The sequence below is a fragment of the Vespula vulgaris genome, chromosome 2, assembly GCF_905475345.1.
Source record: "Vespula vulgaris chromosome 2, iyVesVulg1.1, whole genome shotgun sequence".
Lineage (NCBI taxonomy): Eukaryota > Metazoa > Arthropoda > Insecta > Hymenoptera > Vespidae > Vespula > Vespula vulgaris.
In genome coordinates, this window is record NC_066587.1 from 9,740,350 (window position 1) to 9,766,404 (window position 26,055).

General features: G+C 31.7%; 3 protein-coding genes and 1 long non-coding RNA gene across 11 annotated transcripts in view; 2 read left to right on the top strand and 2 right to left on the bottom strand.

The window, feature by feature from the left end:
• Positions 1-144: 144 nt before the first annotated feature.
• LOC127073096 (putative serine protease F56F10.1) lies at positions 145-4,406 on the bottom strand. 5 transcript variants are annotated; one of them, XM_051014175.1, is made up of 9 exons: positions 4,293-4,406; positions 2,211-2,418; positions 1,970-2,151; positions 1,655-1,890; positions 1,237-1,372; positions 841-1,157; positions 653-785; positions 406-575; positions 145-345 (listed from the first exon to the last, which is right to left on the bottom strand). In XM_051014175.1, the coding sequence occupies exons 2-9, from the start codon at positions 2,412-2,414 to the stop codon at positions 236-238; spliced, it is 1,488 nt and encodes a 495-aa protein (XP_050870132.1). In that variant the 5' UTR covers positions 2,415-2,418; positions 4,293-4,406; the 3' UTR covers positions 145-235. The 5 variants fall into 5 exon arrangements, with proteins under 5 accessions (XP_050870132.1, XP_050870129.1, XP_050870131.1 ...); XM_051014172.1 differs by lacking the exon at positions 4,293-4,406 and adding an exon at positions 3,180-3,328; XM_051014174.1 differs by lacking the exon at positions 4,293-4,406 and adding an exon at positions 3,092-3,223.
• On the top strand, positions 3,824-9,270 carry LOC127073092 (xenotropic and polytropic retrovirus receptor 1). 2 transcript variants are annotated; one of them, XM_051014159.1, is made up of 11 exons: positions 3,824-3,951; positions 4,462-4,594; positions 4,851-4,945; positions 5,020-5,173; positions 5,260-5,504; positions 5,722-5,983; positions 6,061-6,428; positions 6,509-6,851; positions 6,941-7,110; positions 7,174-7,307; positions 7,394-9,270. In XM_051014159.1, the coding sequence occupies exons 3-11, from the start codon at positions 4,877-4,879 to the stop codon at positions 7,650-7,652; spliced, it is 2,004 nt and encodes a 667-aa protein (XP_050870116.1). In that variant the 5' UTR covers positions 3,824-3,951; positions 4,462-4,594; positions 4,851-4,876; the 3' UTR covers positions 7,653-9,270. The 2 variants fall into 2 exon arrangements, with proteins under 2 accessions (XP_050870116.1, XP_050870115.1); XM_051014158.1 differs by lacking the exon at positions 3,824-3,951 and having other exon boundaries at positions 4,463-4,594; positions 7,394-7,657; positions 8,089-9,270.
• Positions 9,271-9,357: 87 nt separating this feature from the next.
• Positions 9,358-10,690, top strand: LOC127073101 (uncharacterized). Its single transcript, XR_007785667.1, has 2 exons — positions 9,358-9,731; positions 10,069-10,690. It is a non-coding gene; the product is annotated as an uncharacterized LOC127073101 (long non-coding RNA).
• Positions 10,691-12,146: 1,456 nt separating this feature from the next.
• Positions 12,147-26,055, bottom strand: part of LOC127073095 (UNC93-like protein) — a 40,429-nt gene continuing 26,520 nt past the window's right edge. For all 3 annotated transcript variants that reach the window (XM_051014171.1, XM_051014168.1, XM_051014169.1), the window contains exons 3-6: positions 24,130-24,349; positions 19,394-19,556; positions 15,648-15,915; positions 12,147-14,916 (exon numbers count right to left, since the gene is read on the bottom strand). In XM_051014171.1, the coding sequence (XP_050870128.1) occupies positions 14,597-14,916; positions 15,648-15,915; positions 19,394-19,556; positions 24,130-24,349 (971 nt within the window). In that variant the 3' untranslated portion in view covers positions 12,147-14,596. The remainder of the gene's footprint in view (positions 14,917-15,647; positions 15,916-19,393; positions 19,557-24,129; positions 24,350-26,055) is intronic.

The window sequence follows — 26,055 nt, forward strand, 5'->3', positions numbered from 1 at the left end:
GATATTCTATTCCATTGGCATTCTATTATTTAACAATATATATTAGGAATATATAGGAAAAAATATTTTTTAATACGTAATTCTTTTAAGTAATATTCCAAAAAAAAAGAAAAAACATCGTATTTCGTAATAAGCGAAAGCAAATAAAAGATTACATTATTTTATTTCAAAATATCTTGTTTAAACTTATTTCCTAATATCACATAAAATATATTATATATTAGAGAAAGTAAACTTAGTTCTTTAACCACTGATAGATTATTCGTCCAACTTGTGCTTTAGCTGCTTTTAGCTGAGGCAGGTCATGTTCGGTAGATGGATACATGTTAGCACAATGCGCAGTGCCTTTAAATAACTTCAGTTAAAATATCTACGAATTACAAGAACGAGTAACGTTACACGTACCGTTGATATAAATAGCAGTAGCCTCAGGAGTTAATGATGTTGTAATACCTAGTGCATGCCATGGATCAACAGATCCATGCACGAATACTACATTATTTACTTTTAACTTAAGTGCTCCGTATAGAGTATTGGTTCGCTTCACAGCATTATTAAGTAAGTCTATATTATACCTAAAAAAAGGACATCAAAGAGCATCCGTAATAAATAATATTTGTATTATATTTTTTTAAATTATTAATATACAAACCTAGGTCCGAAAATATCAATGCATTGTTGAATAAAGAATTCTACTGGAAACATTTCACTAAATAAATTTGGACGAGCAGTCGATGTTTGAAAAAATCCAAATTCTGTGCAGGTTTGATATATCCATTGCCGACCTAATGAAATTTTATTACAGTTTTGAAATAGACATGATAACTTTTGTAAAATTACCTCCTTCCGCTCCTTCAGAATCCCATGTTACATCCCTTAATTCATGAATCATCTTATCGTATCTAAAGTCCAAACATTTTTCTTTGCTTGCATTCAGTATCATATTACTTATATAAGCGAGTCTGTCGATGGGTATACCTATTTTTTCATTCATTAGAATGTTACATGCATCATCGATGGTCAAATTAGCCATTCTTGAATTGTTACGATTATCTTTATTGTACTGGACAATACCTGCAAAATTACTTACTATCGTTTCATATAAATTCGAAATATCGACGCGTTTTGTGTATCCACTATCTATTGGATCACACAGGCTGCAAAAAGCAATGAATGAATAAAAGTAGAAATGAATAAATATTTTGAAATATCATTTGTAATTAAATTCATACTCACTTAAATTTTTTAACAATGCCTTGTTGACCTATTGGATGATGTAACATCATATGAAATTGTTTGTTCGCAGCTGCTATCACGTCTACACATGCTTCAGAATATTCTTTAAGAGAATTTTCAACAATAACATAATATTCTGTAAATGTTCTTAATTTTAGACATAATAATATTTGGTAGTAATATTCAGTAGTATATATTCAGTAGTAATATTCGTTTATAATGTAAATCTATTAATGGGTGGGCCTAAGTAATGTTAGAATTTAATATCTAAATAAACTACATTAATTTTTTTTACTAAATATTCTGACATCACTTACTGGCTAACCCAATACATGCAAAGAATATGAAACAATTAATGTTCTACAAAATCATATATATGAGTCAATATTATATCTATTATATATTATATTACACTAACGTTGAAAATCAACTTGTGCAAGGACTGGAGCACTACTAGACACAGCTCCATGTACAAGATGAGGATACTTTACACGCATCCACGCAGCTAATGATCCAGGATAAGAACCTCCAAAAACAATCCATTTTATATTATCTAATACCTTATAAATTTCATTTATACTTTCTATAAAATATGCTATATCTGCAAGTGCTTGTTCTGAATTTAAATAAATTAAGTTCTTCACACTCATATCTCTGAAAAGTATTCTTTATAAAATAACATTATATTAAATGCTATGTTATTAAAACTATATATTATAGAATGTTAACTCACACAGTTGGATGACTTTTCCCATAAAAGCGATGTTCAAGTTGAAAGCACATTGCTTCAAATTGTTTAGCATATTCGATCCATTGTCCTTCCACCATCCACTTGGCAGTGGCTGTTCCTTCACCACCGATTAAAAGGAACATAGGACCACCAGGTTTATAATATTCTGTATTCTGAAAATATCTCTAAAAAAGGATGAAACTAATGAGAAAATTGTCTAAAATTTTAATTAATACATTTATACCTGCTTCCAAACACGTGTATCTATTGGATTAAAGTGATCAAGCGTTTGAATAAACCATTGCTCCTTAGGAAGCCATTTGTGTTTTTTGTGTGAAAGCAACATACCTAGATTTCCATCTTTACTTCTACCTCTTAGAAAATTACGTAGTGCTGCATTAATATTTATAAAAACTGCTGTTAACAGCAATAATGATACAAATCGCATTTTTCTGGAAGAAGAAAAAAAAGAATTGTTGTCGAGATATAAATACACTGATGTGTATACATGTACGATGGCAGTAATCATTTTTTGATGATAATAATCATAAAAATAAAATATTACTTTTTAACAAAAAAGGAAGAATTTTTTAAATATGATTAAAATAATTTCGAATTGAAAAATAATTCAAATGTACAAATTACAAAATAACATAGTTTTTCTTTTAAGTTATTTTTAAATTTATCACCTAATAATGTTTAATACAATACACATCTTTTATAATAAGTGTCTCGAATCTCAATGTTACAAAAAAGTAAGATTGTGATATGACTTACAAAAGCTAATGAAAAAACACAAATATTTAAATATCAATGACAATTGAAAATTTCTTTTGAAATTTGTATCTTATTGTTTGCATATAGTAAGCAAAGTCACATATACGAGATATATGGCGATGTTTATAAAATGTTTAAACTTAAAAGATTAAAGAAGGAACATTGTATCATAGAATAAGTATGGCTATATTTATCATAGAAATATCGGCGCCATGGTCGTGGATTAAATAGGGATTTTCACTAAACGATTCACAATTTCGTTTATATATAAATAACAAATGTAACTTTATTAAAAATATATAAACTTAGTAATTAGAATTGTAGAAATTATGATACCAATTGATCAACCTTTTAGATGTTTCGAAAACGTATTTTTTGTTTTTTTTTTTCTAGCGACTTGATAGCCTTCGTTGTTGGTTAGTAAAGTAGAAATTACCGATTCACTCCAGAAGTGTTCTAATCATCTTCTTTATATTTTTGCTAGGCATCGCAAAATCAGTAATATTTTTTGCAATCGTCCAAACATAAAAAATATGTATGAGTTCCGAAATACGACATTTAGCGCAAGATCTGTTTGTTAGTGCAACGACTCACTTAGTAACATCGCGTCATGATTTATCGAAAATACCCAAAAGCTAGGTGAAAACATTAAAGGGTTACTTTGATCAATTTCGATTGACTTAATCAACAGTCAGCAGTATAACCAACAGTAAAACCTTTTAAAAATATAAATTTGTTACATAGTTTAGAACAGACTATTAATATAAGAATATTAGTTAAAATAAGCTAGGAGAATACATATATACGTTTTTATATTATGTATAAAATTATTAAGTGAATATTAATATTACAAGAATATATATATAGGTTAAGAACGATATATAATTAAAGCTCTGCTGTTTCAGAAATATTGAAGAAAGAAAAATCGAGAATCGATTTTTAAAGTAAAAAATCGATCCGTAAAAAATCAAATAGTAGAAAATCGATTCCCAAGATCGATCTTCTAAAGAATCGAATCGAAATCAAACATCTCTAATGCACAACTACACGTCATTTGTAATAAATACAGATGTACGCGTGAGATAAGAAATGATTTCCAAATTTCTAAATTAACAATAAAATAAAAAAAATAAAATAAAAAAACAGTCCAATTAATTGTGAGAACCATAGAACCGCGGGTAATTAAATATACCTCACGCAACGAATCGGTAAAATCAGGAAATCCATTGTTATTTAATATTACAGATTTTACTCTTCGTCTTTTTCATTTCTTTTCATTTTTCTAGATTACTTTTAGGCACAATTACTAGAAATTTCTTATTATTTAATAAGCGAAATATCAAGTGAACAACACATCAATATATACCGAATCAAGTTATTGTACTATTTTGTTAATTTTCGAAAACATTCTGTTTTATTCAAATTTAGGATAAGAATCGTAGAAAGAAAAATTACAATAGTAGAGTGACAAGCATTAAACGCCAAACAATATATTATAAATTTCTTAAACTATTTCTTTAATTAGTTTGTTAGTGATTTGTTTACGAACATGTAATGTCAGAACGCTGTTTATTCCTTTGTTTCGGTGTCCAATTTAATGTCGTTTTATCTTAAGAACAACAAATATTGTAACGATGCGAGAAGATAAAATGTTTAATCAGCGCTGCCGACAAAGCCAATTGGATCGTTATAAATATCATTTATAACCCCGCCTCCAGTTTAATCTGCAATAGGTGAACGTGAGGAGAGTGATACAGGAGAACTTTGTAACAGCACTAATGTTTATAATTCTCACGCTGAAATATTAACAAGTTAATACATTATTAAGATTATAAGTGTCAATGAAACTTTGTAAGTATTGGCGTTAATTACTGTCCTCATTTTATTTCTTATTAATTCTTCGAATTGTCTTTTTAAATTTTTGGAACATGAAAGCTAGTGGCATTAGTAATAAGTTTAAAATATCAAAGTAATAAATTTATGAAAGCGTTATAAAAAACTAATGTCTTATGTAAGATTTCAATACAATTTAATATGCAAACATTTTTTTTTTTATTAAAAAATTAACTTTAATCGTATTATATAAAGGAAACTTATTCACTTTTAGATATACATTAAAGTATATAACCAAAAATGAAGTTTGCAGAACATCTATCTGCCCATATTACGCCTGAGTGGCGTAAGCAGTATATTAGTTATGAGGTAAATAATACAATCATTGTTATATATCATTTGTAAATGATATATTGAATATTATATGAATTTTATGATTTTAGGAAATGAAAGCAATGCTTTATACTGCAGTGGAGGAGGCACCTTCTTCGGAAAGCGTAGAACCAGAAGTGATACAAAGGCACTTTGCTTCCTTCGATGAAGTATTTTTCACATTTTGTGATCGTGAATTAAAAAAAATTAATACTTTTTATTCTGGTAAATGTATTTTATTATTTATGTAGAATAATTTATATGCTATAAGAAAATATATTATTAGTGACACGAGTAATTATGTTTTATAGAAAAGTTAGCAGAAGCAACACGTAAATATGCAGCATTACAAAATGAATTGAAAACTGCTTTAGAATTGCAACATGGCAGTGGCAAAAACAAAGGAAAACCTAATACCAAACCTCATCTACCTACAAGAAAATTACGAGAATTGAAACTTGCATTTTCAGAGTTCTATCTTTCCCTCATACTTTTACAAAACTACCAAAATCTTAATTATACTGGGTTTCGTAAAATTCTTAAAAAGCATGATAAGGTATATGATAGAGTCACATTATAATATATTTAAAATATTCACTAAAAAGTTTCCCTAATATATAAATATATCAAGATAAGGAAAAGTCAGGCAACAACCATTTCCCTTGTGTTTCCAAGTATATATCCAAGTAATAATCCTAATAATATTTGTATTGCATAAGCAAAATGTTGTAAAGAAATATTTGCATGCTTTATAATATTACTGTCATTTACAGTTATTGTCTGTGGATAGTGGTTCAAAGTGGAGAATAGAATGTGTAGAAATAGCACATTTCTATACTTCAAAAGATATAGATAAACTTATACAAGAAACAGAGGCAACTGTGACAAATGATCTTGAAGGTGGAGATAGGCAACGTGCTATGAAAAGACTTCGTGTGCCACCTCTAGGAGAACATCAGAGCCCATGGACTACTTTTAAAGTGGGATTATTTTCTGGAAGCTTTATAATTCTATTTATAGCAGTTGTTCTCTCAGGTATTATACATATAACGCACGTATTTATTATAATAACGTGGGCTATAATTGCAATGCCTTATCTTTACTATTTACAGCAATATTCCATGAGAGTGGAGAAAATTTGAAAGTAGCTTTTCGTTTGTACAGAGGGCCATTGCTTATCATTCAGTTTTTATTTCTCATTGGTGTTAATGTTTATGGTTGGAGATCTTCGGGGGTAAATCATGTTTTAATATTTGAATTGGATCCACGAAATCATCTCTCTGAACAACATCTTATGGAATTGTCTGCAGTACTTGGAGTAGTATGGACATTAAGTCTATTAAGTTTCCTTTATAGTGCTAGTCTTAGTATTCCACCATATGTAAATCCTTTAGCTCTTGTCTGTCTTATGCTGGCATTTTTTCTGAATCCATTCAAGATCTTTCGTCATGAAGCACGTTTTTGGTTACTCAAAATCATTGTAAGTAATCATTGTAAATAATGCCATATTGATTTTCTCATTAAAACTATCATTATTCTAATTAATCTATTTTATTGTAGGGTCGTGTTTTAGTTTCTCCATTTGCATATGTTAATTTCGCAGATTTTTGGTTAGCCGATCAGTTAAATAGTTTGACTACTGCTCTCTTGGACTTCCATTTTTTAACATGTTTTTACATCACGAATGGTAATTGGCTCGAAGCAGGGAACACAAAGCAATGTACATCAGGATCTTTGATCCTCAGACCTATTGTTAATTGTTTACCAGCTTGGTTTCGTTTTGCACAATGTTTACGAAGGTATCGTGATTCAAAAGAAGCATTTCCGCATTTAGCAAATGCTGGAAAATATTCAACTACCTTTCTAGTTGTTATAGCTAATACGTTACATAATTATCATCAAGGTGGGTTTGAATATTTTATTTATGTAAATTGTTACTTATGTGAAAGTAACAAATTATCATTCAGTAAGTATATTGTGTATATATATTAGATGAATATAGTAATCAATGGGAGAATCCATGGTTATGGTCTTGGGTGGCAAGTTGCGTCGTTAATTCAGTATATTCTTATACATGGGATCTTAAGATGGATTGGGGTCTTTTGGATAATAATGCTGGTGAAAACCGATTTTTAAGAGAGGAAGTTGTTTATTCTGCAGCGGTAAGTATTGCTATTATTTAATTTGTCATTGTTAATTTGATAAAACATTGTAAACTATTTTAGGCCTTCTATTATTTTGCAATAATAGAGGATTTTGTATTAAGATTCATATGGGTTGCAAGTTTCATTTTAATACAATGTGGACATATTTCCAACGACTTAATGACATCTATAGTTGCACCCCTTGAAGTTTTTAGGTAAGGTATTCAGTTCTTCTCTTAATTTTTAAAAATATTTTTTCATATTAACAATTAACAAAATATCGACGTGTACAACTTTTAAGGCGTTTTATTTGGAATTTCTTTCGATTGGAGAACGAGCATTTAAATAATTGTGGTAAATTTCGTGCTGTACGCGATATTTCCATAGCACCAATTGAAAGTTCTGATCAAATGCAAATTCTTCGTATGATGGATGATGAAAATGGAGTATTAAACAGAGGTAAACGTAAAGGTGGTGGTAAAAAGCAAGGAAATACCAAGGAAGAAAAGAGAGCATTGCTTAAGGAAACTATTGATATCGATATATCGAATGCTAGTTGAAATTAGTAAGTACGAGATGTATAGAAATATATGTATATTTGTATAGAATATTGTACATGCATCTTAGAATAGATGGAATCTTGTAGAGTTTCTTGAATTATGGATGATTAGACAATATTAATTCAATTTTGTATAAAATGTTATATCTGCAGTATACGTACATGAACAAATGACACAGTTGAAGAATATAAAGGTAATATGTCTTATGCGCCTTTTGTGTTATTCCTATAAAATAGTCTCTTTCAACGTGTAAATACTTAATGGTATATGTCATAATATTTTATGTCAAGAGTCTTCCACTATAAAAATTTATAAGGCACTTGAGAATATGATTTATATTAAATTGTTAATTTTCATCTAGTGAGTACGATCTTCTATATTTATGTACATATACACGCATAAGTTTAATTAAGTTTAAACCCAAGTTATATTCAAGTTTATAGAGAAAGAAAAGAGGGCTCATTCCAAATGTTTTCGTTCCAATCTCTGTTTTATATTCTATGTGATGGACACTTATATGATGGAGTGCGCGCGCGCGTGCTCGTCTGTATATATATATAACATGTGTATATATAATAATATTCACATACATTACATATTCAATATAAAAATATATATTAATAATTTAATTTAACGATAAAGGTACCTTTTATATAGTCTGTTTAAAATATACAAATATGTTTAGTGAGTAATTAATTAAATTTAAATTCCATAAGACATAATGTGTAGCTTGTAAAAATTATGAATGAATGGTGCAATTATAGATTTAATTACAGTATTCATATTATGATCAGTTAAATAGTACTTTAAATAGTAAGACAGTATTATAGACAATTTCGTTTAATACTATTCTTTACTGTAATAAATTTCAAAAAGGATTATTTTAATATTATTTGTTTAAAACATTAAAAAAAGCTTAACAACTTATCAATAACATGCTTGTGATTAACCAAACTTAAGAATTGAAGTTTATGTAGAATCATTGTTGATCTTTTAAAAATTATTGCATTTGTAATAAAGTATACTTATTATCGAATTTGTACAAAATTCGTTTTTAAATTTTATCAAACGAATGATTGCATTTTTCTTATCTTGTATCTTTTTCATTTATAAAATTAAGTTAATGTTAATTTTATTTTTTAGTTGAAAAAAATTATTAAAAAGTAAAGATTTTATTAATATATTCCAAGGAGATAAATTGTATGTTATTGTATAAAGCATAACATATTGTTTTACTACATTTATATATACAAAAGGTATTTTATATATTATAATGATTTTGTTCATGTTATCTTTTTTTTTCAACATGCAATATTAAATATGATTTAAATTAATTAATATAAAGAGCAAGTTCTAATACAAAAGCAACTCTAGATGTTAATGAAAATTATTTTTACTTTTTTTAAATGTGCATAGAATCATACAAAAGATATAAGTTGATTTATGAATTGTACCTTTGTCTACAATAGTTTTAGTTTCAATGTATTTCAATTATTTTTTATGAAGTTGATGTTATAATCTGATCAATGTAATTATTTTATATCTATTTCTATATACGTTGTTTAATCAATAATCGACGTATGTTATATTAAATAAAAATCTCATATATTTCCATGAACCCATGTGTCTAATTGGCGAACCTATACTCTATTAAATATTGACATAAGAAATTTTCTATAATAGAGATATGCAACTTTTCTTCAGAGAAGAAATGACTACTCTCTTACTACTGCTATTCAATTGTTTGATCACGGTTATTGGGTTCCCTACAAGCGAATATAGGATGTCACATTACCTTCCTCTGCAACTTAATATTACATCATTTGTATCACGTGACATAAGTTATGCTTATATGTCATCGCGTCTCTAACCTAACTTAACCCTAAAGACTACTATTACTACTTTTCTTCGCATTACAACACAATTTTTTCTCTTTTTCCTCTATGACAACGAAGTATAAACATAACTCATGTCACGTGATCCAAGTGAAGTATAAGTGGTAATGAAGCTAATGTGACGTTATCTATTCCCTTGTAAGGAATTCTCCCAGCAACCATGGTGTAGTTCAAGTATTCTTAGGTACACGAACGGCTTGTTAACAATTTTACTTGTCAGCGTATTAATAATTTTGTATTAATAATTTTGCTGAGTCGGCGTCAATAAATTGTGGTGTTCATACAATGAACATTTGCTCAGTTTGGCTTTTTGACTGAACATCCATACTCTCCTCGCATATTTGGTTTTTTTCAATTAATAACACAAGTCTGAAATTTAATGTCGCTTGGCCAGGATTAATGCTAAATTTACCTTATTGTTTTACCTACTTAATCGTTAATTATAATAAAACAATTGAATTTTCTGAATGTTGTCATTATCATATATCTGTCACTGGGAATCAATTTGGTTTTTCTTATAGGTAGATGCGTAGATGGTTGATACTAATATAACAATATACATACAAATGCTGAAAAGTTTGGTATGGAACGAATTCTTGATAGGAGAAAAAAGAAACAAAAGAAAGAGTAACATATTGGCTCCAGGATCGAATTTTGCATATTTCTGTTCTATGAATTCTTTATTCTTTTAATTATTATAATTTTAATAAAAATTAGAAATATAATGTATGTTAGAACGCGTGATGATTCCTCAGATAAATTTGGATTCATCAGGTTGAAATAAAAAATAAAATTATAATTTTAATGTAAATTTTATTTTCTACAATTTTTTTCGATGTGTATTTAAAAGAAAATGAAATCTCATAGTAAAATATACGATTTTAATAATCTATATGCTTTTAATCGTCGTTGCTATGCGACTTCATGAATCGGTGATGCTAAATAGTAACAATGATGATAATTATAACGATGGAAAATGTATGTGACAATGGTAAAATAATAATAATAATAATAATAATAATAATAATAATAATAATACCATAACATAATATATAATATAAAATGGTGTAACACGTTAATATTTGCGATGACAAACGGCACGCCGCTACTACGCTAGGACTACACTCAGGGAAAGAAAAATATTTGTAATACATCTAATACTACTAATAATAATAATATTAATAGTAATAGTACTAATTAATAATAATAATAATAATAATAATAATAATAATAATAATAATAATAATAATAATAATAATAATAATAATAATAATAATAATAATAATAATCATAATCATAATAACAACAATAATAATGATGACGATGACGATGACGATGAGGATGACGACGACGACGACGATGATGATGATGATGATACTGATGGTGATGGTGGTGGTGGTGGTGGTGGTGGTGGTGGTGGTGGTGGTGGTGATGATGATGATGATGATGATGATGATGATGATGGTGGTGGTGGTGGTGGTGGTGGTGGTGGTGGTGGTGGTGGTGGTGGTGGTGGTGGTGGTGATGATGTGATGATGATGATGATAATGGTGGTGGTGGTGGTGGTGGTGGTGGTGATGATGATGATGATGATGATAATGGTGGTGGTGGTGATGATGTGATGATGATGCTGATAATAACATTAATGATGATGATGATGATGATGGTGGTGATGACGATGATGATAATGATGGTGATGATTATAATGATAGTAATAGTCATACGCGCAGATGTGCATATATATATATATATATATATATATATATATATATTTTTTTTTCTTTTCTGTACAACAAATTGGTTGCATTCTTAACAAGTGTGTCAAAATCTTACGTGCAGCAAAGAATTAGTATAAATTGAAATATGTTTTTTGCAATGTTTTTCCTTTATTTCAACTTGAAGAGTTAATTTGACGTAAGATAATTTAACCAAGATTAAACGCATTGAGAAAGCCTCGTAACTTTGGCAAGAAATAGGGAAAAGCAAGGTGCGTAAGTAACGCATATATCCTATATGTGTATGTGATGCACGCGCGCGCGTGTGTGTACATATTTATGCATATATATATATATATATATATATATATATATATATTTATATATATATATATATATAGAAAAATTGGAATGCTTTTTACGATAGCGGTAAACAAAATACTTTTTTTGATATAATAAGAGAAAGAATATACATTAAATTGATAAAATATCAATCATATAAAACTAAGTATTCTGTTCTTATTTATGGTATATTGATTTGGACAATGTCACGTTGAAAATATCTTCATTATTTATCTGTTTTTATTTCTCAGTTTCGTATTATATTTCCCAAAGCGTGTATATAACTACGTGGTAGCAACTCATAGAATAAATTATTCATGTAATTGTAATATCTCACGAAATCGATATCAATGACTGACTATGTTATTGTTTGTGTGTTAAAATATTTTATTCTAATTTTCTAATTCGCAAAATATTTAAAATCGATATCGTTAAATGTTGTACATACTTATAAAACATATGTGAAATTGATGTGCGTGCACGAATGTGTGTGTATGTGTGCGCGCGCGTGTGTGTGCGTGTGTGTATGTATATATAGACCGTTTATCCATAAATGGTTTATTAGATTATACATTTCTTTTTAAATTATACAAAATATTATAAAGACTGTTATAAAACACAAAGAAACGAGGCTTTTCTGTTGTAGATCTAATTTTCATTTTTCCACTTAAATGAGCAACACCATTTTTTATACAATACGTGATTGCGAATCGATCAGTAATTGCTGAGAAGTATACAAAGGCTTATTTATCCGCTGTTGTATTAACTTCGTCTTACATTTGTTATTAGAACCCTCTTACGATTATTATTCTTAATAATATTATATTTATCTACACGTTTTTTTTATTTAGCGAACTTGCGCTTCTTAAGAACTAGGTTTTTGTGGTCTAGTTTTTCATTAAATTTATATATTAAAAGAATAGAAAAAAAAAAAAGATAGAGAATAGATGAAGCCAGAGAGAAGAAGGAGAGAACGGTAATATGCGTATTTTTAGTAGAATTTTCAATGTTACATTCTACTAGTAATGGCCATGTTTTCATTGTCTATTATCGTGCACAGCAAATTTTAAGAGATTCGATATCTCGGTTTGGAGACGAGAAAAACATAATACTTTGAATTGAATTTGTATTGCCCCAGATAATCATTTTTCTTTTCCTGTCATTTTTTTCGAAATAGTAATTCATTATCTCCCACAAAGGAGGGAATACTTTATTGTCATTTTGTTTAATCTTTTACTAGGAAGGACAAGTGGAATTTGAAAAGAGCATGAAGGAACTGTTCGGAGGAATGCACCGTTCGATTCTCTTTCCGAGGAATCGCAAGGTCGATCACGACACTTATTTTTCTCTTCCGTCGATGTTTCCTCTTTCTTTATCAATATCTTGCAATTCGTATAATATATCTCTATTATATAATATGCAAGGAATAATAGTAAGATAGAGAGATCCGAAAGAACAATAAATCGCATTAAATCCGCGAAATTCAGGTGAAGCTTCAGACTTTGATTCGGAGGAAGTTGAATGAATGATTCGTGATTAATGTTTTTGTGAAGATGGACGAACAGCGACGAGGAATAACGAGGAGCATGCTAATGAGAGAAATGAGAGGTTGTACTTTGAAACCTTTCCTACCTTGGAGTATGCTCAGGAAGGTTCCTGACCTCTGAGACGAGAAACTATAGCGATGGGATACGGACGAAGACAAACGATTGCCTTTCTTCGTTGAATAACGAACGATAGGGTGATTCGTGCCGTTGGTACACAACCGGACTCTAAAAATAATCCTTGTCTCGCGCCAGACGTTTAAAAAAAGAGCTAAGATCCCTTTAGAAGGATGCACCGAAGAGAGGAGTCTTCTCTTTTGCTTGGAGCTCGCGGAATTTAAACTCTGACGATCGTCGGTAAGAAAATTGTATATTCTCTCTTTCTTTCTCTCTTATACTCGATAGAACGGGTTTAGGCGAGCCTGAGTATCCATCAGCCGGTGAAAGAAGAGCGAGAAAGAGGAAGAAAGAGAAGGACGAAGAAGGCATTTGTTCGGAGACCAGAGTCGGTTCTCCGCACATTGGACGGATAAGTAGTTAGCGATACCTATAAATAGGTACGAAGGTAGCTTATGTAGGAAAGCACCGTCGCTAGAAGACAGGATTGTCGTGATTTTCCTCTACGGGCTTCTCGTTCTGGCGGGAAAAAGCGGCCAAGCATAAAGGGTTTCTTTGTAGAATCTTTGCCAAAGAAGAATCTTGATGCGAACGTATCTATCCGTCCAAATAGGTAGGCACGTACGTCGGTTATTCTTTCTGTTTGATCAAGATCTCGAAAAGAATATTTTTTCCTTTTCTCGTCGCGACGAAGACATCTTGGAATTCGATAGATTTTTTTTGCTTTCTTTCTGCCTACCATCCATGAAGAAACAAAATATGATTTCGTCGATACGTTCGTATGATTAAGTCGATTACGTTGTTGATATTTGTTCAAGAAATAAAAAGAATTGATTTGATGGGAAGAAAAAATGTCTTCAATAGATGGCAAATGGATGGTAAATCGACGCCGAATGGATGGCGAATAAACAGTAAATAGACGGCAAATATACGGTAATTTTCCTTTCCCGAACTTTTCTTTGCGACAAGAGGAATCGCGAAGAGTGGTACTTTCGTTTCATCGCGAAAGACCATCTCATGTCATTTTGCAGGCACATAGTTTTTCACTCTGTTTCTTAATTTCATTTATAAGACGAGGAGAAAGGATTAGTATCCGAGTTGAGAGAAGAAAAAAAATTGAATTAGATCTAAAACGAAAAGTAGAAAAGGAAAGAAGGAAGAAAGAAAGAAAGGAAAGAGAAAAGTGGGTAGCCCGAGGTCACTCAAGATCGTCCACAAATTGTTCGAAATATTCTATAGTCCTCGATTTCGGTGAGAACGCGAAAAAAGACAGAAAAGTGCCTTTTTCCTTTTTTTCGCGTTATCGAAACTTGGTGAACCGATGTGTCAGTTTAAAGATGCGTGATGATGATGTCGTCATCGAGATCGTCCTTCTCATCGTCTGTTTCTTCTGGTTGATTGGCCTCCGCTTGCGCGGCTTTCGGGTCCTCAGCGATAGCCTTCAATCTCCTCTGTTTACGTCTGTGGAGAAGTTCGACGATTATGTAGCCCATCGTGCCGATCATCAGGACAGTCAATAAAACGTAAAGCTTCATGCGGGCGCACAGGTGTGTACTGTACGCGTATGCAATTACGAATCCTGCGCTCTCCCATAGCCTGTAATTCGAAAATGCGGCTTCCTTGTTGCGCCTGAAGAGAGTACCGTAGAGACCTGCGATAAGGATCATTATTTTTCTTCTTTAATCTAAAAATCTAACGAACTTTTTTACCTATCAATGCTACTAGATCTCTCTGGAATTTTCAATGATTCAACGATTATGTACGAAAAAAAAAGAAAAAACAAAAAAATATCGGAATTCTTTTGAACGGATATTCTAAAGCTAATGCAATTCACTAGAATCGTTATTTCTAAGCTACATCCAATAACGTAATGATGTGTTTTACTAGTCGTTAAAAACCTATGCTATATATGAATTTCGATCTAACTATCTTCGTCTTTACCTGTTTGAATCGAAGAAGAAAAGTGACGACTAACCGACCCGAACTTGCTTTTTCATTTTAATTTTTTCATATTCATATGGACAAAGTTTCGGAATATCCCTGAGTAAAAACTCAGAAGGAACAAGTTTTATTACCGATACGAATGTATCTATACACATATCAACATCGTAGCTCGTCTCTATAAACTCTATAAGCGTGTTTATCTCTTTATGAATAAATTCGTAATTGACTTTGTTTTTATTCTTGACGACGAAAAGAAAAACAAGAAATAAAATGAAATAAAAATAAAAAGAATAAAATTAGAAAAATCAAGTGTTACGGTACTATTCGTCATTGCGTAGGGGCTTTAAGATGGTCAACGATTCATAGATTACCACTAATTATTTGTGATTTGGATCTTGATCTGTCCAAATCAGATACATATCAACTAATAATACTAACCGTTGACCTGTGTCTGCCAAACGGCGTCACCAACTCCCCAAAGGCCAGAGACTGAATAAAAAATGTATGGATTATCCGGGTGTGGTTTCCAAAGAAGCAAGACGACTATAAGACAGGCGTGGACTATGGCACCAAGTGCCATCAACGGTTGCCTGCCTACGAATTTCATGAGAGAACCAAAGAGCAAGGAGCATCCCGCATTTACCACACCAAAGCAGATCATCACGTATCCCACTTTATGAACGCCTAGAGCGCAAGAGATGTATGCCTGAAACCGAAAGCGAAAAAGATTAATTCTTTCTTTGAACCTCCAATTAATGGTCAATAAAATTTCGACTTGGAATTTAAGTAGTTTATGTGAAAAACAAAACCACATTCGAATCTTTTCTTCATCATCTGATACTATTTTGAAATAGATGGACAAAGAAAAAAGGTAGTTTCTGTTCGTTCATTTGATTGTTCAACAATAACTATACTTATGGTTATAAGCAACATTGATCGAACCGATCGAACAACGTGATCATTATTTGGCTGACGAGTGCATCTGTCGATTTAGTTCAAAATAAATAAAAAAAAACCAATCTGTCAAATTTCAATCCTTAATCTTCTATAATATTTAAAGCGTGTCGAAGAGCACATATTTTTTTTACACTTAAATAACATGGAGATCTTAATTACATTTAGATATCATTTTCTAGAACAGATGATGAATTCACAAAACAATATTTTATATCAATTTTTAGAAATCTTTTGGTCATTTTTGGGGTTTTACCCATAAAATATTGTTTAATGAACCTAAGAATATTCGCTAAATGAAGTTTACGGAATAGACGTGATTTTTATATTGGACTTAAATTTGTTACATTTTTTTATTTATTTTAATAAATGATATTTAAAAATATTAAAAATCTGTCATTTAAATATAAAAAAATATGTGGCCTTCGGCATGTTTTAATATTAAGATAAAGAGCTGAAATTTGAAGATGATATTTTTTTTTTATTTTGAGCTGAAATAAGTGCATTCATCAAAATTCCTCCAAAGATCAAATAACAACAAATTGGTATATAGTATTATGCGTGTACGCAATATATAAATGCGATAGACGTGTAAGTTTTATGAGCAAACCTTAGTATTAGACGTATATCGCGAAATGCTTTTGATAAAGTTTAAATTCCATCGTCGGTCGAGGAACTCGAATTATCGAGAATTCAAGAACGAGCCTTCGCACTTAGGACGATATCCTACCTATTGATATTGCTCTTCTCAAGAAATACGCTGATTTTGTTCACTCGATAAAGTGATGTAGCTCCGATTTTTGCATCGCGCGTCATTTGTTCTGACAATATGGAAGAAAATATCAAAATAAAAAAATACTCATTCCATTGGACGACTAAACTTTATGCTTTAAAGAAAGTGCCACCTTTTCATGAATGTTCTTTCAAGAGTAAACAGGAAAATCTGAATCATCCTGTATAGCCCCGAGCGCTCACGAGATCGAGCTTGGGTAAATGGAGATGCACGTGAGCCTGTATGCGTGCATGCTGATGTTGCAGGTGAAGAAGAGATACAGGTACATAACATTTCAGGTTTGGAAGCGGTATCGCGAGAATAAGATCGCAAGCTATTTATATCGAGCCAGCTGACTCAATGGAGTCAGTGTATGCGTGCACTCCTGATAGAGAGAAAGAGTAAGGAGAGGAGAGGAGAGGAGAACAGTCGTCATCTTTCTTCCTCTTTCTCTTTCACCATTTAATTGCCCAATTATCCGGCTTCATCGGCGAATACACTCCTCTTGTCGGACCAGTTTTGAGACGAGCTTGCTCGATCGCACCAGTCGTTGCACTTTTCGCGCCAACTAACGCAGCCGAGTACCCTCGTCGGAAAAAAAGCAAAAGTTCTATCGTATTGCGATTTTTCTCTTTCAAATCGATGAATCAAACAATTATGATTCTTAAAATCGCTAAAAAATATCGGCTGTACAGAAAATACGAAAACTTAGGTTATTTAAAAGTAGAATACTCTTTTTTATGTACACACATATATATATATATATATATATATATATATATATATATATATATATATTTATATATTTATATATATATATGTATTTGATAACGATCACTTAAAAACCATCATTCCATAGTTTATCGGTCGATTATTTTATATAAAAGCCAATGAAAATATTAAAAATAGACAAATGTACGTTGTCTATATATCACTGTTCATAAGCTGGTTTTACTTCAAACAGCATCTGTATAATTATAAGCAACCATTTTATGCGTTACGCAAAAACTTAGTTTGTTAATGAAGATTTATATATTAATGAAATGTATAGGTTGGTATATGAGCGATATAAATGAAATAATTATAGTAATAAATATAGTAATAGCTGGATGTAATATAATTTTGGTATGTTTATATATATTTATATATATATATATATATATATATATATATATACATGTGAAAAATAATATATTAAATTTTCTTAAGTTATACATAATATTTAGAGTATACGGTGACTAATGGGCAGTGGCGTATATTCAAACTAATTGACAAGGATCTAAGAAATGAGAAAAAGTTGATTTGCAAGAAAATTACACGGAGCTAGAAAAAGACAGTGGTTGGCCGTGATGAATCCTTTCTAACGCAAGGACCAACCTTCGCCTTGGTCGGTTCGTAGATATACTTCATATAACTTTAACTCGATTGGAATGGAAAGTGCAATGACGTCAAGAAGAACCTCGGAGGTTCGGAAAAATCGGCGATTATTTTCTTAATCTTCTCTCACTTGTCTTTTTTTTATGTTGTCCAGTTTATCTTCGAAATTCACATCGTCACCGCATAACAAATCCAAAGTGTATCAACAAATTTTTCGCTTTTTTTAAGGTTAAATGCACGTCATACTTTTAAAAACTTTTAAAGTGATCTACATTTCCTTTAATACAATTTACAGATTGTTTTGATCATTTCCACCTTGATGGAATCTTGATGTTTATGTAACGTATAAGATTATTTCTAGCCGGTGAAATTTTCAAGAGATGAAAATTCGCGTAACACATATACGGGATTCGTTATGAATCTCCGAGAAAATTGCATAAAAATCTTGTGAAAAACCATTATTTCCGGTTTGCAATTTTTATACTAAATTGATGAATGATTCATCCCATGGAACGGCTAATTTGAAAAATTCTATCATTGGACGACGACTGAATTGTCACTCTTCAACATTCTTGCTAATGGGTGCTCTATCATAACTATCTAGAAGAGAACATAATCGCTTTTCGACGATATTGACAATCGAAAGGTTAAAAGTAAAGAAAGGTGATTATGTTAATGAAATGGGAAAAAGAATTTAAGAAATAGAAGAAATGGATAAGAATAACGATAAAATAGCCTGATGACAATTCTTCGACATCATTTCAGTGGATCGGCAAAAATTATCTCTGGCGCCAGCGAGAAAAGTGTAAAAAGAGCAAAAACAAAAGAGAGAGAGAGAGAGAGAGAGAGAGAGAGAGAGAGAGAGAAGAGACAAACCGACCGAACAACTGACCGATCATACGGCTCAACGACCGACGAGAACCTTCCATTACGGCTCAACCTACGAGTTTCTTTGGAAGTAGGCTACTCGCAACTTTGTTGGACTTTGTCGAAAGATGCTAACGAGCAAAACATATGTGGATTGGAGCAAAGTACGTGCTCGTTATTAATATACTATTATTTTCTTATCAAGAAATTTTACCTGAGTAAAATCAGCGCCGATGAAGGCCTGTTCCATACCGATCCATACTGTGATAGGTATTAGTAACTGTTGATAAGGTTTCTTTAGTTGATAAGCGGTCGCGGAGAGCAACTGAATACCACTGAGCTCTTGACTATCAGCACGCCGTTGCTTTTCGCCGTACCTGCAAATAAAAAAAAAATACCATAAGAAATTCGTTATAATATTTACATATATCTTGAATTTTGATTGAATGCTATAAAAAAACGTGGACAATCCTATCTCACTATCTCGACACTATCTCACTATTCGAGGTCTTACGAAAAATTTAACGACGTCGTTTACATCATAAAAGCATTTTATTGACGATTATGTTTAAAATGGATATTGATACTACAATTTTTTTATATGTCATTCTTCTTTTCTTTTCATTTTTTCTTCCTTTCCTTAATGTTTTATTTTTTGTTTTCAAATATTCAAATAGGAGTTAAATACATCGCAAAAATGGAAGCAAATAAAAAACTAAATGTACAAAGAATACTGAGAAAGCCCTTAAAGCATGCCCTACCATCTAAGCGGTAATTATTTAATGCTAAATTTAGCTGTGTAATATTCACAGGCGTGCGTCGATTCCAACAACTTGGGAATCGAAGGATGAGGTCCAGAAACAGAGTGAGAAAACTTACTTCTGTTTCTATGTTTTTGTACGTAGCTATTCAACGATAAACCTAGCTTAACCAAAGACTACAACAGTGAATTTGCAAAATAAATCTCACTTGGCGCTATTAAATAGCGCCTTAACACGCTCTCCCAACGACGTCGTACGTTCTCCACTCTTGGCAAATGTTCCAACCCAGACGGCATTCCAGAGAACACGTTCTGCCGTTTGACTTTCTTGGACCAGCCGAAGCTACGGATACTTTCGAGGTGGACGAGAGCGCGCTGTACGCGGTAACTCGAGGTCTTGGCTCTCGCCTATCTTCTCAAAAAACACACCCGAGATTTACGTCCATTCGCGTTGAACCATTCTTATGTAATAGCTTTATTCTAATCAGCATCTGGGTTACATATTTTTCCTTTTCTTTTTTCTCTTAAGAATCAAATCAAATGGTTAGGAGAAGAGAGTGGACATGTTCTGTTTGAAAGCGCGTATCTATATATTTGTGTATATGTGTATATATATATATATATATATATATATATATATATATATACTACAACACATTATTTATCAACGTTATGGAAAAAGACAACACATTCGACATTGTAGGCGTTCGATGCATTCCCAAGCAATCTAGATACATAATTCAACCAAGCACTGATTCATTAATCAACAACGCTCGAAACAAACAACTTCCTCACAATCGGAAAAACTGCTTTATGATCCACGATTGTGCGATTGTATAACGGGAAATTTCAACTACAATCATAAATTGTTTTTTTTTTTCAAATACCTTTACGCATACCATGGATACGTAAGATATATAATGAGGATATTGAAAACTGTTAATTATTGCTATTATTACTTCTCACGGTATCACATATACGATCGGCTACTCAACCTTGCAAGGTCATCAAGAATTGTTTTATCTTTTTTCACAAGGATAAAGGCAATTGATCTACTTTGGTTAGTAAATCAAACACGGGAGCATCCAGCACATATGTTCTCGAAGATAGAAATAATTTTTGTCTATTTTATTTTCAGTTAGTATTCAAATTCAAATCATCGTATAATGTCAGGCCAAGCTTGCGCACACGAATGTACAGGTTTTTGTTTTTTAACCAGAGAAAACTAGCAATGGTCTAACGATGTTTATGATCGTCTACGCGTATAAGTGCTCCATTCGAGAGAAGAGACTCGCTTGAACCGTTACGACTCGCAACCTTGAAAACTCCGCAATGTGGAAAAGATACCGTGAACGCGTCGTCGATGCGACATCTAACGCGCGTCTAACAACTTTACGTAATATCGCTCGTAGTATCTCAAGATATTACAGAATTTTTTTTTTTTTTTTTTACTTACGAAAAATGAGAAAAGAAAAAAAGAACGCGATGAAAACAGTTTTATGTTAACGAATGATCCGTTTCTTTGAAATTCCAACTATATAAGAATTTTGAAGGCATACGAGTCAACAATTTTTATGGAACAATCCTTTCATTACTAAAGATGACTACAATCACCAAACGTCAAGCGTTTGCTGTATACTAAAAGTGACTATATTTTGCCGTTGATATGTATTTGTTCAAAATTTCTTTTCTTTGAAATGTTATAATTTCAAGAAATTTAAATCAAATAAATAAAATTATAATAATTATTTATTAATTAATAAAGATCAAATAATTTCCGTAATACAATAAAGAAGCAATTTTATTATATTCTACAGCTCAACTATCCCGTATAGTGGCAGTATATTGATGATTAACTCTATTGCAGTGAAGGTATTACATCGACTTCTAAACCGTCCGCAAAGAATCAATCTGAGAATACTTAACTCGAAGAATGATAGCAGGTTAAATTAACAAAGAGCTGCATTTAAAAAACATCAAACTGTTCAATTTTAGGTATCGATCGATTTAGACTTGATTGCTCGAATTCATTTATTAAAGATTACAATTATAAATTTAGATTTGGTTGGACAATACCTCATTAAAAGCGTGTTTAATATAGCGACAGAAAACAAACAAATACATATGTACACGTGTATTGATCGAAAAATGCAAATTTCGTAATTCCCGTTCGATTATGCAATCTCAAAGCCGTCCGGCAGCACGATGCTTCATTCATCGCCCAGATCTCTGCCGCTCATTGCAGAAAATGGTTAGAATCATTAGAGGTAGCTAATTATAATTCGTAAGAGACATTTCCCTCTAGCCTGGGATGTATATCCGTTTCCTGTTTTAAAATTGCATGAATCTGATATGTTTCGTTTCTCAAATCATAGAAGAATGATGCGATGCAACCGTTTGTTTTTTTATCAATTCTTTTGATTTTTCGATAAATCCGTTTAACTCTTTCGCTATAGCAGAGTTGACCGCCAGTATGTTGACACTCTACCGGAAAATTAAATCGCGAGTATTTGCTTTAACACAAAGAGCAACATTTAATACTTCGTTTTATTACGCAAATTATTGATTTCTTATTTAAGTTATACGAATATAATTAGAACGAATTATAAATAGATATATAGTATATCAGAAGAATATTCATTGCCACGAAGATATTAAGATATTCTATATTCACCAACAAAGTTCTTAATTGAAGCACAATTTTATTGGAAGACTATAGTTATATTTGATATATAGCGATTTTTCAATATTGGGCGACTATATTCCTATTATTCTTATAGTAAGGGAAGGATTAACCTTATTTAAATTCATGTTTTTTCGATTATGACGAAGTATCATCGGTATTATATACTCGTTGTACCATACCGATAGTACTGGCCTTTGCTAACGATATCTTTTCATAACCTAATGGGAGAACTCGTATGCATTAATTACGAATAAAAAATTCCTAGTATACACGCGCACTTACTCGTTCACGTCTAGCCAACACAGGAAAATGAGATTTTCTAAGACTTTGTAATATGAATCCTACTTCGGCTCAATAATTTGATTGACGGCCTGCCATTAAATGTTGTATAAATTCTGCATAAATGAAATTATGTAATTGGTATTGTCGAACGATATTTCGGGAAAAATTTTAGATTTTTTCAATCACAAAAAATAAAAATAAAATTGACGGATCGATTTTCACAATATCTTTTTTACGTCAAGTTTATACTATTATATTTTTTTATCATAATATACAAGGACGTACATTCTCATCGGGCGTTCTACCACAACAATGATTGTGATTAACAAGCTATTTTATCGATAATTTTCAATAAAGTGCTTGTCTGTATTTGCGTTCAAAAGATGGTTCCTATATGTTATTAAGACTTCTTTTTTTTATTATTCTTTTTGCTGTGACAATTTATCGTTTCAACAATTGTTTTTCTCAATTCTTTTTGCCATGATTAAATCCAATTTTTGCACAGTTTTGATGAATTGTTTCTATATTCCATGAGAGAGAGAGAGAGAGAGAGAGAGAGAGAGAGAGAGAGAGGAAGAAAGAGACAGAGACAGAAAGAATAAATTTGTATGTGAACGAACAGATTATTTTTTGCTGGATTGTATTTGTTTGTTCAAGTGCAATGTTATCCTCGGCTTCTGCTTCGACCTAAGAAGCGAAGTAATTCGGATTAGCCGTCGTAGCGTTTTTAATAAGTACAAATAGCGATCGTTACGATTGTAGTTACGCAACGATGTGGTCGGTGGCTTTGCATCTATGCATCCTGTCAGGATGTACGCTATTTTGCAATCATGAGCAGAGCAATGTTTATGGCGATATAGCATCGAGTAAGAGAGAGAGAAAGAGAGAGAGGAAGGGAATACCCACGGATCTCGCGATACTCGCTCGTTAAGGCGGGTTTCGTAATACTTCTCTGGAAAAAAACGACGCTCTGTCTCATCCTCACTACTCTTTTGCAAACCGATTATACGGACGAATCTCCGAGAAATAGTTCGATATATATTAACTTGATTTGTCTTCTCACATATATCGTTTATGGTTACGACTATATATCTAGAATCAATTTTAGAACTTATATACGCTCAAAATTATTTTTCTATAAATTTGTTCTTAAGAATATTATGAGCAAAATGAAATGACGTTAGATAAAAATGGACGATAAAATGGTTCATTAAAGACTCACCTTGATAGAGGATCGACAAAAAGAGCGACAATGATTACTGCAACGATAACGCATGTCAAATAGATCGATGAAATTTCATAAATTTCCGATTCAGGGGGTCTCTCCAAGTTTTCGTGTGCTCCATTTCCAAGAACGCAAAATTCGGCACCACAGAGTTTTATCTTGTTCCAGCTAGTCGTACTGTTACCACCACCGCTACCGAATTCTCCTTCGCTCAAGACTGAAAATAGATAATTTTATTTTATTTATAATCGCATTGAGAAATATTGAAACTATGCATAATTGAAACTATGCATGAGACAAATAATAGCACATAGGAATATAAATGTAAAGAGAAATCGTAAGGCGCTATATTCGAAGAAACGAATGTTTTGCTTTTCATATTACGTTTGCATTTATCTATACATAGATACGCGTCGTACGCGCTTAATTGATAATTCCGTCGTCAAGGTAATATGCGGATCAAGAGAAAAGATCAAAAAAGTTGATTACAGGATTATACCGGAAATCCCGGTTATCTTGATCGTATCCTATCGAAGTGTCGTGTTCTCAACTATAGTTTAAAACGTGGCTATAGCAACTATAGCGTAAGTATAAATCGATAACTCAACGGTTAAGTTTCATCCAGCGAAGTGATGATATTACCACGATAACAGAGAAAGAGAGGACGAGAGAGAGAAAGAGAGAGAGAGATAAAGAAAGAGATCTTATACGAGGTTGCATCACCAAGTACTGCTGCAATCCTCGAGGATATGCGATACCGTGTCTCGTTATGCACGCCTTCGGACGTGTTAGCCGATAGTAAATCGATTGTGCTTGCTGGCTCTCTCCATATTTCAGGTGATCGCGAGATATCGATGTCACGGTTAGACCGATGTCTCGTCGTTTATGGTAATCAACGGTATTACGCCTGTAGTAATTTATATTATACGCGACACAATCAAAGATCGTTCCACGATCGTTTCAGGATCGTTCTGTTCCTCTAACAACTTCCCATCTTTCTTTCTCTTTTTAATATCTTTAATACCTTTTTCTGGTTAATACTTATAGGAACGATACTTTTCTTTATTCGAATGGAAATAATGACTATTTTCTACATTATTTTCATTCGAAGCATAAAATATAATCCTTCGGCAATCGATAGTAAACTCGCAAATCTCTCGATTTATCGTGCAGGTATATGGTATAGTGGAGTACTCGTGACGATAACGAGAAAGTGTTTCATTTGCAGCTGTATAAACGCTTGCGCGTACATACACAACTATGCAAAGAAGGAAACGATCAACGTGCGCTCTCATCCATCGTATCGTTTCCTGGCATTTACTTCGAGTTTTCTAGAAGAATCTTTTAGTTTGAGGCTCGATAACGTGAAAAAACAAAAACGTACAACGACGGACATCGAACTTACTCGTGTACAACAAAAGTCACGTGCTGAATGGGAGAGACGAGATGATTCTGTTTTCCGTTCAACTACCGTCGTTTCTGTTCTTACGAATGCTTTAATTCAGAGAAACTGAATCAAGTTGTTTTCAACACATTTTCGTCATGAGAAACTTTTTATAAGTTACTAGAAGTAACAAGAAAAAACACTGCTTTGAGCAAAACATCCAACTTTACGACAAATTATTTTATCTCCTAAGATACTAAATTTACTTAATGAAATTTTATTTCATTATCTTGTAAGAGGCTAATATAATATAAAAATCTAAACCCGAACAATTATAAGCCTAATTTCTTTGCGACACTGATAACCATTGTACAAATATATGATGATTTCTTGAACAATGATAAAAAAATGTGTTATTTAAGTCAACCATAATAAGAGAAACCGCATGCTAATGAATTCGAGTGTAATATCAGCTCATTATATTATAAAATAAAAAAATAAAATTATCATATCTACAATTAAAGGTCATTCATTGAAAA